This window comes from Jatropha curcas, chromosome 9, assembly GCF_041381405.1.
Source record: "Jatropha curcas cultivar XTBG-Jc1 chromosome 9, XTBG_Jcur_1.0, whole genome shotgun sequence".
NCBI lineage: Eukaryota > Viridiplantae > Streptophyta > Magnoliopsida > Malpighiales > Euphorbiaceae > Jatropha > Jatropha curcas.
In genome coordinates, this window is record NC_143159.1 from 2,170,478 (window position 1) to 2,183,818 (window position 13,341).

General features: G+C 34.9%; 2 protein-coding genes across 2 annotated transcripts; both read right to left on the reverse strand.

The window, feature by feature from the left end:
- Positions 1–1,408: 1,408 nt before the first annotated feature.
- PARVUS (Nucleotide-diphospho-sugar transferases superfamily protein) lies at positions 1,409–3,101 on the reverse strand. Its single transcript, XM_012216382.4, has one exon. It carries the CDS (start codon positions 2,868–2,870, stop codon positions 1,773–1,775), a length of 1,098 nt encoding a protein of 365 aa, XP_012071772.1. The 5' UTR covers positions 2,871–3,101; the 3' UTR covers positions 1,409–1,772.
- A 5,093-nt stretch (positions 3,102–8,194) lies between these two features.
- LOC105633741 (RING/U-box superfamily protein) lies at positions 8,195–9,880 on the reverse strand. Its single transcript, XM_012216383.3, has 2 exons — positions 9,670–9,880; positions 8,195–9,108 (listed from the first exon to the last, which is right to left on the reverse strand). The coding sequence occupies exon 2, from the start codon at positions 9,075–9,077 to the stop codon at positions 8,388–8,390; it is 690 nt and encodes a 229-aa protein (XP_012071773.1). The 5' UTR covers positions 9,078–9,108; positions 9,670–9,880; the 3' UTR covers positions 8,195–8,387.
- Between the last annotated feature and the right edge of the window lie 3,461 nt (positions 9,881–13,341).

Genomic DNA, 13,341 nt, shown 5'->3' on the forward strand with positions numbered 1-13,341 from the left:
TAAATGCATGCCACGCGTCATTCTACGAACCCTCGTTAATGTTGTTTCCTTTGCTCTACCGACACTCCTTTCATTTTCTTAATTATTTATTGTACTTCAAATATTACACGTTTCTTTGTATAATTTTTTGAGCTTCTTCATTTTTTTTTTTAATTTGTAACATGTATTTTGAAAATTGAGCGAAAGTGGTATTTAGATAAAAAATTCGTGATAATAATTATTTTATTTATTTATATCGATTCAATCACCTGTTAGCTAATATTTTAAAATTATTAATGCAATATTATAAATAAAAGAAATTAAAAATTGCAACAGGGTGGCATGGCAATTTAAAAGTTCTACCAGTTGACTATTCGAGTACAATTGAACAATGCGGGTAGTTGGTCTCCATTGGTTTACTTATAATTAAATAATATTACAAGTGGGATTAAATTATAAAAAACAATGATTTTGTGATCCTAGAAATTCCAAAAACCATTAAAAAGAAAAAGGTTTTAGTTATTTAATTTTGGTCTTACGAATTGATCTACGTGTTTGGTAAGATTAGGAGCAGGGAATAATTTGATCTTATCGGATGGACGGGAAAATTCTTTGCCAATTGAAATTGTCAAAATACACAAACAAATGAAATATTAGAAAAATAAATATATTAATCAGTAGTATTTATTCTTCGCCTGAAGTTACTAATTATTAGAAATAGCTGGCATGGATCTTTGTGTAATATGAAAATGACTTATGAGGAAGGCATTTTCAGCTACTGCTTTTTCTCCACTTGCCAACTTTTCATTATGCCATTGGAATTCTACCATTTCAAATAGATTAAATTAAAAAAAAAAAAAGAAATAAATATCTTTAGAAAAAAAGAGAATTATTTATTTTAATGAAATTGATTTTATTGGAGGGGCAAGAAAATTTGCTTGTCTTTAATTCTTGAATGTGTGTTTAATAAAAAGGTCCAGAAGGCAAGTAGACAAGGAAAAAAACGACGGCTGCCCTAAAATTTGATTTTGGTATAGCTATGGTTCCATAGTCTACATCAACATCAGTGGGCAAAATGTCTTTCCACCCTTTTTAATTAATTAGACAAACCACTGTTTTCGGAAAACAAATTTTAAAAAGTTTGTTAGATTCAAACTCTTTTTGCGTGCTTATTGCTTCCTTAAGTTTCAAGTTAGGTCGACGAAATTAATTTTATTATTTATTAATACAAAATCATCATTTTGAATGATTGATGCTTCCACCATAACGAACTTTGGAGGATATACAAAAGTTAATAATTTAATTATTAACATGTCAATTTAATTAAATTAGTAGCAACTAATTGTCTTATACTATAATTAGAATATATCATTAATTGGAAAAAAATAGCAGAATGGTATTAATTCCTAATTAAGAAATGCAAAATATATAGAAGCAAAAGAGTATTGTTTTATTATTATTATTAAACAAAATACAAGGATTCATCACATAAACCAAAACTAACATCTCTTTGGTTATAGCAAATTTGATACAATTAACCAATAAATAAGAGATGCAACTGGGAGTTCTTGAATCCATTTTCTTCGGTTTATTTCTAACTATTTCACGAATTGAAAATGAGTATATACGATTCCATCATAAATGAAAAGTTTAACTCTTGTTCATAGAAACCTGTATAATATATATATATATATATATAATCTACAACAAAATACATACCTAAATATGTTTCTGTATTTAGTTTCGTCTCCTTCTCTCTGTCACTGAAAATAGGTATATGTGTTGATTTGTCTTCAAGAATCCAGCGCAAATGGAGTCTGCAAGAGATCGTATGGAGCCCAAAGAGCATCCAGCGGACAAGGCCGGTTCGCATCCAGTCGAGCCCATGGCTTCCCTTTACCACTCCAATGCAAAAGACTAACTGGACCTGGATGTAAATCTCTACATAGACCTCTAAAATTATCTCCTCCGAGTCCGTGCTGGTTCCACCGGTGATCAACTGGTACAATATCTCCTGCAAATACCAGTAAAAACGGTGGTAACGAACCGAGCTCGTATATCCTCATTCTCTTTTGTAACTCCATCCACTCTTCAATCTTCGTCGTGTAGTCTCCAGCTCTCCATCTATCCAGATCGATCACCATAACTCCGGTATTAAAATAACAAGCCTTTCTATCCGCAAATGTGAGCGATAGAGACGGATTAGACCAAAACGTCGGTGTGAAATATGAAGTGAAATTGGCATTGCAGTATTCGGGAGCTGCTAGTACTGACTTTTCGCCTAGTGGAGTAGCGGCGAGTTTGGCAATGTCATCTACTAGAACCAGGTCCGAGTCCAGATAGACGACTCGGCGAACGCATAAAGGGAGAATATTCGCTAAGTAACTGCGAGCGTAATTCAAAGGACAATCTAAAGCAGAACGGATGGAAGTGGATATAAGTCTAGACACCGACGAGTCATCAAAAGTGTAGACTTGGAATTTGAGGTAAGGGAAGGAGGAAGAGATGGTGGAGCGTAGAAGCGACGCGTTGGCGGAGGCGGAGGCGACGAAATGGAAAGCAATATTCTGTGGACAAGAAGAGTGTTGTAGAACAGAGAGAATTGCTGCCATGGAGCCGCGGATGTAAGCTGTATCTAAAGTCATTGCGACGTGGACTCCTTGATCGGAGCAAAAGATGAGGCTATCACCATCAGATTCTGAATCAGGATCATCTTGATCTACCGAACCACAATCCAGGGAGTTATAGAATTGTGGAGCTTCTTTGAATTGTTGAGTCATAGTAGTAATGGTAGGGGCAGCTGCAGCCCCAGGGACGGGGGCAGTGGCGGTGGCGGCATTGGCGGCTAAAAAGAGAAAGGTAAAGAGTAATAGTATGGAGAGTCTAAGCATTGGCAAGATTTGGTTTCCAGTATGAGAAAAGGACTGTGTAGTGATATGGGTAAGAGAGAAGAGAGATGTGTAGCTTTGGCTTAGACTTAATTAGAGCTCCATTGTTGATTGATTTTGAGAGGGTAAAGACAGGCAGTTCATTTTGTTATATATAGAGAGAGAAAGAAAGAAAGAAGAGAATAGGGTGGATGGGATGCAGGGGATCTCTGTCAAGAATTCTTCAAAAAGAGTGTGTTGAATTCACATTTGTTTGGATTTGTAATGTAATTGATAGGCCCCACAACTATCTCTTGCTGTCAATTTAAAAGCTGAAACATCTCTTTTTATGGTTTGGTTTAATTCTGAGACCAGCAAAATCTAATAAACAAGAAATTGAGTTTTTTGAATTTGAATTCATGCGGTTGGTGATGGATAAAAAATATTTTTATTAAATTCATTTAATTTATTTATTAACACTAACTAAGCCAAAAGTAATTATTAAAATTAAAAAGCTTTTGATTCTAAATTCCTGAAAAAAGAAGAAAAAGGACCATACATTCTGCACATAAAAGTTCGAATGAAGAATGTGTATGTGTATGGGGTTACTGCTTTATGCCAATTGGCAATCACAAAGAAAAAGATAAACGCGGAAACAGAAATTGATTGCACCATCTTTTATGTTTCAAATCCTTTCTTTTTTTTTTTCTTTTCTCTTTCTACATCTTTTTCTATCTTTTTATATAACAAAATTTTAAAATTTTCAAAAATGACAGGGAGTTTTAAATTTAAACCTTATTAATCCCTTGCATTACAAAAAAAAAAAAAAAAAAAAAAAAAAAAAAAAAAAAAAAGGATAAATGAGTAATTACTCAAACAAAGAAAACAATTAAGCAAACATTTTTTTTTTTTTTTTTTTTTTTTTTTTTGTGTTTTCAAGCAAAACAATAAGAAAGGTGGTTGTTGTTGATGGTTCACGAGCTCAACCATCTCTCCTTCCCCTTCAGATGGGTTAAACCATCGGCGTCCTAGAAAATAATGGCTGAGCAACCTAATAGTTGAAATTAAAACTATATATATATACTTCAATATCAAGTCTTCCAATACTAGATTGTTTCCGTATAATATAATGATGCATTAAATATTATTGTCTTTGGCGCTGATTTGCGTTTCATGCTAACCTACAACTGATAGATAGTTATATATATTATTTATGTATAGCACATTAATTTAGCTTAATTATCCTGATTAATCCGCTTCGATGTAAACTCTTCGAGACTCAGCAAAATCTTCGAATCCTGTCAATCATAGCTAACAAGACAAACTTTGGACGCTAAACATGAAAATGAAAATAGCTTTTAAGAAGATTAATGCTTATACCATCAACCGTTTTCATCTTACACTAAATAAATAAAACAATAATTTTTATTTTTTTAACTGATAAATATTATTTGATTTGTTAAAATATAGCAAGCACGAGCATTATATATTGGTTTTTAGAAAGGAAGGGCATGATTATTTTTTTTCTGCCATCATTATATATGGAATGAGAGAATACCATAGATAGAAAATTACCAAACCTCATCTACATGAAAATGTTAGCATTGCCTTTTCCTTTAAGGTAGGTTTAGGACTAAAAATTAATGATGACTTTGTAATAAAAAAAAAAAAAATACTGATAAAAAATAAAATGAATCGACTGTAGATAAATTACTATATATTCATTTCCCTGACAATAGAAATATTCCTTTTCTATAAGAGTAACCGTTGTTTGGGAAAATGTCCAACTCAGGATACCAAATTATCACATCTATTAGCTTTAATTTGAAAATTTCCATTGCAAGTAATAAACCATTTTTGGAAATTAATAACGTATTGTTGTTTTCAGTTTTTTTCTTTTTATTATGGAATTTAAAAGAAAATAAATTTATTCTTTTGTAATTCTGTAAGATACATTCATATATATAGCCATATCTGTAATTATAACTGCAGCCATATATATGCATTTAACCAGTGATGGGAAAACTCATTCTCAGTCGCTGCACTGGCCCATACTTAATAAGCAGCAGCAGCGGTCAGAAACTCATAAATAACTCAGCAGAGATGAAGATTTAATTGACAAAAGAAAAAGAACCATCTCAGATACATCCTCATTGATGATATACTAGGTCTAGGTGCATTTCATGGGATCTTAGGTCTATTTGAGACTTTGAACAATTTAATGATTTTCTCTTGACACAATAAAAATAAGATAAAAATTTCATGGATTGTTCAAAATTCATCATTTTGATCAAATACTTAAATTTTGATTTATTTAAAATAAGTCGTCATGGTCAGTGGACATATGACCCACAACCGAACCGTGTGGGGATGAATTGGGTAATAAAAGTCTGCTTAAGTGAGGAGCACATGCTCTCTGCCTTGGTCTACATGCTAAATTATGTCTAATCTAACTTTATTAAGTCGTCGAGTTCATCTACGTCGGTGCTCTCTCACTACTCAGTAAAATACAATTCAATTCCGACCTTACATGCAATGCATTCAGATTGCAGGTCAAACCTTTTAAAATGTTTAAGAATTACTTGTCCTTGACTCTCTGCTTTTGCAGAATGGTCCAACTCTTACTACTAGGAAGCTTCTCAATTTCTTTTCTTAACCAATATAATGGTGTGTGTGTATATAATTATGCCATGAAAACCAAAATTGATGTTTGTCTTTTTGTCTGCATGTCACTCCACTTCACCATTCTTCATCTTTAATATGTGTTTCACATGGTGAAGGATTTGCATATTCGACATGCCATTAAAATGTTGTATATTATGACAAAAAATGCTTAAGATTTCCACAAATTATGATTAATAATACATAATGAAAGGGACGGGGAGATAAATATGAAATTAACATTATTTTTTTCTTTGGAAGCTTTAATTTCTTGTCTATTTAGCTTAAAAATTTAACTTTTGGAGTAGAAAACTTCACCTTGTTTTCTTTTAAAAAAAAATCATTTATTGAGAAAATGAAAAACAAATTACTTGCAATGAATAAAGGAAACATAAAGTTGTGTGAAAGAGACCTTGGAGCTTGGGGTGTTTGGTCCCATCTCCAACTAAACCAAGCATTAAGCAGTTAATCGTTGATCCAGCCAAGTAAAATAGCTTAAGATTAAGAAGGGCCAACCTTGTGCCACACATCCTGATCAAACCGGCAAATCTTCGACTCAGAATCTTTTTTTAAAAAAATAAAAAATATCATTCTCAGAGGACGAATGAAGAATATGTTAGTTTTCACTTACGTAAATATAAATTTATATTTAAAACTACAAGAGAAAAGTCGGAAGAAAAACCAAAACTGAATTAAGAAAGCTGCCTAGTTTTTTGTACTATTTCATCGTTGATTGATGTTGTTATCAAACTAAAATGCAGCTATTATATAAATTGCAGAGGGAAGAGAGGAAATTCATGACCATGACTGATGAAAACTGACAAGTGAAAGCAAATCACGAAAACTTCATGGAAAAACAATCTGCATGTTACCCATGGCCTAAATGAAGAATCTGGATCAAGCAATCCATGTGAAAGAAAAGAGAGTATTGGCGTTTAAGGGGCCACAATCAAGAATTATCTTTTAAAACTGGTGGATCAGGCCTTTCAAAAAACTAGGATTGATTGATCAGTTCAAGAACCATTGAAGGACCACCTCTTCTCTTATGGGGAAAAAGAGGCACAAAAACATTGTACGACCGCGTCTTCTCTTATGGGAAAAAAAACGGAAGGCACAAAACCAATTCATGGCCCAGCCATCTTCCAAGACTTTGTAAGACCTGAAACTTTCAACATATTTACCGATTTACTTCCATTTTTTCATAACAAATGTGTGAATTTTTTATTTTTTATTTTTTATTTTTTGAAGAAATAAGGTGTGAACTTTAATTACCCTTAACAATTACTTTTTAGCTAACTCGCACCTCTAGACAAGCTTTTATCACAGGTCCAAGTAGTTCATGGGCTGCTTGATGCATTTGTAGTCCTATAAACAGAAAGGAGCCCAATTCCTCCTAATTTAGACGGACGCAAGCAGCCTAAGAACATCCAATAAAACCCCTTGTGCATTATACAAGGCTCAAAAAACCCTACAAAATCTATAACATTCCAGAGAAGCGACGTATACTGTATCAGTCCCATGCTGGCCATGCTTCCAACTAAGTAAAACAGCATGGTTCTCTCAAGACACGAAGGATGTAAATTTGCCAAAGATATCAAAGCAACTAATTTGAAAACATTGAATTGAAAGCCTACAACATTGGCCATCCAAATCACAAAGAGACATAATCCTGAGTACTTCTCCCAAGTAGTGCCCCAAAGGCCAAAACCTCACTAGTCCCTCTAATATTGATAGCCACATAAATCCACTAATCATTTCCTAATCTTCTTGAATAACGAGGCTGAAATAACTTGATAAGCAATGGTACCAAAATTTACAGTTCATCCTTAAAAAAGTTTACTAGTAAGCAAACTACTCAGCAGTGCACCATCCACTGTTGAAAACATACAAGGCACACTCAATTACTGGCTAAGTGCAGGTATCTCAACAGTAACAGCAAACATCTAGCAGCAAGTCCATCCTATAATTGGTATCTTATGAAACAGAATATAGTGCAAATTACTAGAAATCAATCAGCAAGTCATCAATTAAGCTGTTAACACATAATCTCCATACACTGAACACGATAAAAAAAACAAATTGCAACCATTCTTTGAAAATATCAAAATTGAAACTCAAACTATATGTCAAGTTAACCATACATTTTACACCCAGGAGATGTATGATAGCTTGAGGATCATTAAATTTGTAATCCAGATCTATGCATCTCAGTAATCTGGTGAAAATTGATAAACAACTCTATAGAATAGTCACTTGTCAATAAAGAAACTCACACGGATAGACTACAAAACTGGATAATACTGAATGAATTGACGTGGGGGCAAGAGAGAAGAGAATAATGCAATCAAGTGACAGAGAAATATTTGTGGTTCACATAATCTTCAAACACATGGTATTACCTGGATGGTCAGCGACTTGAGCAATTCTTGCTGGTCCTATAAATAATATAAAAGAGACTAGTGGGACTTAGATGAGAAAAGCTTCAAGAGATTGTAATTATTCGAATGCACTAATGATGAGGACTCAAACCTTTAATTGCATGAGGAAAGCAAGTCTTTTGGTTCTCTGCAAAGGATGTCGAGAGGGAAAGGTATTGTACTCTAGCCACATTGCAACTACTATGTGATAGCTATAGTGATCCACTCAACTCAAACCATGTGTCAGAATGGATGCTAGAGAACTTGCAATGCAACAAAGAAAAATATGCAAATCACATTCCACATAGCTACTGAAAACATGGAGAGCTTCAATGTACTGAAATGACAGTATACACTGTGGACTATTTCCTGAGTACTGAGAAAAAAAATGCGCTATTGGATTTACAAAGACGAGATTCACAATCCTAAACATTTGTCAATAAGCTTTCATAACAGATTTAATCTATTGCCAAATGAGAGCAAGAAGAACACAAAAACCAATAAACAAAAGTAGCCTCTTCAGATAATAATCTTGTTGCCCTTGTCCTTGGTGCTGAGGATATCCATGTGCATGGCCACCATGAAATGAATTAGAGTACCCATAAGGAAAGCCAGCGGCTGATCCATACATACCAGTATCATGAAACCCATGCACTTGAAGATTAAAAAGTGAAGGAATGAGACCACCAAAAGCTGCAGACAGTGTAAAATTCCCAAACCTAGCTGTTGCCATTGGTGCAAAACCTCCCAACCCTCCCATGAATCCAAACCCATGTTGGGCAAAATGATTCGGTTCTGGTGGAGGAGCTGTTTCAGGCCTCTGCCCAGCAGGACGATTAGGAATATTAACACCAGGAATGGATTTCGATCTAGGGTCAGTCGACGTTTTACCCCTACCATATAGGGGAACCAACTTGTCCTCTTCCACCAGAGCCTTACAAACAGGGCATTCCTTGGATTGTGAGTGAAAGTGGAGCCATTTGTAAAGACAAGGCCAACAGAAAAGGTGGCCGCACAAAGTTACAATGGGATCCTGGGCTAGGTCAAGGCAAATGTTGCATTCAAAATTACCCGCATCACCATTACTGCTATTGCTAGAAAATGATGGGTTTTGGGGTGGCCTGCTTGTTGATTGCCCAAACCCACTTGCCATCTCCCACCTATTACTCTAAAGTCTAAAATGCCTATAAATCACACACAAAAACCTAAATCAGCACCGGCAATAACAAGCACAACATTGAACCAAAATTGAACACTATAAACAACTCAAAACTCAAAGAATCCAAATAACAATCCCCTATTTAAAATTTCATGAATTGGAGACATTAAATATTAAATGTAAGTCTAAACCAAGAATCGTCCATGCTAGAGCATCTTAAAGACGCCGACACAAATGATAACTCTTATGGCATCCATTTCCAAAACCGTAAAATGTACCAAAAACAAAGTGCAAAATAGGCTTTCTAGGACGGATAAATGCAATTTGGATAGTTGAAAAGTAGTATTTCCTAACAAGATTAAAAGTCCAAGCCTCCAAATTAGAGTCAGAACAGCACAATTCTCAGATCTCACTCTAAAATCGCAATTGCGTGGCACTACATGCAACGTCTTAATTGAGGCCAAATTGCATCTAGAAGATCGGCGCAATTAAAGATGATATCCACAAGCAAATTAAAATCCAGATTTTCAAAAGTAAATAATCATCATGATTGAAATGATAAGAGATTGAGAAAGAGATTACTGACCTTTATAGATAATTGTGGAGATAAAAATTCGACCGATCCACGAACGGATCGATCCCAAAAGTCAAATGGAAAACGCGAGAAGCTCTGAAAATTCCTCAGAAATTAGTTTGACGTCGAGGAAGAAGAGTTTTTATTTTTTCTTCATCTTTTTCTTTCTTCAGAAATTTCTTTGCCGAGTTACTTTTCCCTGTTTAGCGCGTATCGTTTGGGTTTGGTATCTTCCAGATTTTCCCAGCTGTCACGCACCTAGTGGCCTCTTAAATCTTCTTGCTTGTTAACCGTCCGATGTGTTCGGTATTTTACGTTCCAGCGATTAACGGTTGCAAACAAACTAAGGAAACCCATTTCCTTATGGTGCGCTATTATGGAGGGATTGTTGACTCATGTTGACTGAACTTCCGCCTTCCAATGTGCCGAAGAAATGGATTTAGTACTGAACTCGTACCAAAATACAAGTATAAGATGTAACAAGATATAAGTTGTTTAATATTTTATAAGTGGAAAATAATTATTTTTATGAATTGTAATTAAATTAAAAGTAATTTGATTAATTATTTTTATCTTAAGTAATTATTAAATAGTTATTGTATTTAATATAAATTAATAGTAAAATTAGAAAAAAAATTAATTTATTATTTTTTTAAATACTTAAAACAATTTATAGTTTGAAACAAAACAATTATCCTATAACAATTTATATTTTAGGACAGAGAAAGTATGACCTTACTTTATATTTTTTGAGATTAAGACAAAAATAATGTAATTTCTAAACATATTATCAAAATAATGTAATTTTCATTTTAGTTCAAAACATAATGCAAGTTTTAAGAGTAGAAACCGATAATAAATCTATCCATAAAATAAAGAGACTCAGTGAATTTTTACACCTTCCTCCAATATAATATCAATAACTTAGATATAAAAATTTGTGTCATTTAGAACTTAGCATTTATAACTTTAAAAAATCCGATACTAAACAAAGATGATAAGATAATAACTTTTTTGGGTTCAAATAATTCTCATGTGTTTGGCAAAAATACATATTTTGATAGTTGCTAGCTGTTTTAATAGTATTTAAATATTAGTTGTTTGAGTAGCTTTTAATAAAATGCTAAAAGTTAAACATTATATGTGTTCACTTTTTATAAAACGCAATATTAACTTTTAAAATTTAACTCAAACGTTATATTACCGAACACTATAAAAAATAGCATTTGAGAAAGGAAATGAAAACACGAGGACCTATAAAAAAACTTTTGTTCCCTCCTCAAATTTAATGCGCGAGTTGCTGTATGTGAGAGAGCAAAAGCTTGAAGCTGCATTAAGTTGTTGATTTTCTATTGTGTTAGGACTTAGGAGAGGTATGAATAATTTGAGCGACTGAGAGCAACCTGTTAAAATGGAAATTTTCAGGTTTTCAAAACTACTAAGGACTTTAGTTTTCAAATTTTAATCCCTCAATTATCATTCCCTTATACTCTAATAATTGCTCTGGCGATCACATTTTACAACTTTTTTATGAGCTTATGAGTTAATGCAGGCGCTAACTAGTTTTGAGAAGCTTAATTGTATCCCAAGCACTAAATTCATGCACTTAATTAGTTGCATGTGATGAAGAAGTGCATGCCAAATGTTCGACGAAATGCATAAATGGAAAGACATGTAACAGCGAAAAGAGGACAAGGAAGCCATGACTTTGCTTGGTTGGTACATGATGTCCGCAGTAACATGATCCCAAGTTCAGTGACGATGGGATTGGCTATAGCGGTTTTGCAGTTTGGTTATGGAGGTCACTGTGGTGCTTTTCTTCTTCATTCACAGGTTTGTCTTTTCTGGACCTTTTCATAATCAACCTGGTTTTCATCACGTCTGGTCGTTTGGAGTCACTTGAAATGTTGTGCCATTGCTTCTGTATTGTGAGAATGGTAAATTTGAGATCGATGTCTGTTGCTTTTGTTTTGCTAAGAGAAGCCGATCACCAGAGATTTGGTTTTAGATGGAGACCGAAATTATTTTTTGATAGACAATGTGCCTGCCAAGTGTTTGGTTAAATTACAGATTGACTAAAGAGCGAAAATTATGAACATGAATGTGTTGCCAGCTGCCTTTTGCTTCCGATCATCTGCAGTTTTAGTTCTGAAGTTGTTTCGTCTCTCTTCCTGGAGAGTTGTCGTCTCTCTTCGTGGAGAGTTATTTTGATAAATTTGGTTGCTAAAAAAAAAAAAAAAAAAAATGGGGCTATTGGCAGGTTTTGTGAGTCCGTCCCGCCATCTGACATGAGTACCATAAGTTGGAACTGTCGTGGACTGGGCAACCCTCGAGCAGTACGTACTTTACAGGATATCATTAATGACAAGAAACCAAATTTTATTTTTCTTATTGAGACCCTTTGTGCCTCTAATAAAGTTGCGGAAATACAATCATTATTAGATTATGACGGTTTTGTTAATGTTGATTGTGTTGGCCATAGTGGTGGTTTGGCATTACTCTGGAAGGGTGTTTCGTCAATAAATCTTATCAGTTCCAGTTCTAGATATATAGATGTTGAAGTGGAACTGCCCCGGTTTGGTGTTTGGCGGCTCACGGGTTTCTATGGTGATCCAAATAGAACCAGAAGAAATAATTCTTGGCAGTTACTTCGTGTTTTGGCTTCTCACAGCGACTTACCTTGGGTGTGTTTAGGCGACTTTAATGATATTCTTGCTTCGTATGAAAAGAGAGGAGGTAGGGCTCAACCTAATTATCTTATTCGGGGATTCCAAGCTGCTATCTCAGATGCACATTTGACTGATTTTCCTATGTCTGGTTATGTTTTCACTTGGGAACATGGTCGCTCTAGCGGCAATTTAATAGAGGAAAAACTTGATCGTATTCTGGCCACTGACTCTTGGCGACGAAAGTTCTCTCAAGCTCGAGCTATGGTTCTTGATAAGTCCTCATCTGACCATCTTCCGATTTACCTTGAAATACGCCATTTTGTGCCTAGGGCTCAGGCTAGACGCTTCCGTTTCGAGAATAGCTGGTGGCGGGAGGCTGCTTGTAAGGATCTGATTAAGGGTTGTTGGCTAGAGACAGCGGGTATGGGCTTAGCTGAAAGGATTTCTCGTTGCAGAGCACTTCTTGAGGTTTGGGGGGAAGAATTTCGCCATTATCAAAAAGGGGAATTTGCTACTTGCTTGGCTATCATGGCTGCTACAAGAGGTTCTCGTATCGCAGGGGATAATGTCCGATTTCTGGAGGCAAAAGATAGGTATCAGGAATTATTGTTACAGAAGGAAATTTTTTGGAAACAACGTGCTAAAGAGTTCTGGTTGCGGGAAGGTGATGCTAATACCCGTTTCTTTCATCGAAGAGCTTCAGCCCGTCAGCAACAGAATCGAATTTCTTCTTTGCGAGACGAATCTGGTAACTGGTGTCACTTGAATTCCGGGTTAGAGGATCTCATGGTTCGTTATTTTACAAATATGTTTGCTTCCCAAAATTGCACCTCTACGTTGGTTTCCGATTTTACTCAGCCTGTTATCACCGAGGAGCAAAATGAGTTCTTGTTAGCTCCTTACTCAATTGAAGATGTTCGGGCAGCAGTGTTTGATATGAAGGCCGACAAAGCCCCGGGACTTGACGGGTTCAATCCTGGCTTCTTCCAAGGCTACTGGGACATTATAGGTAATG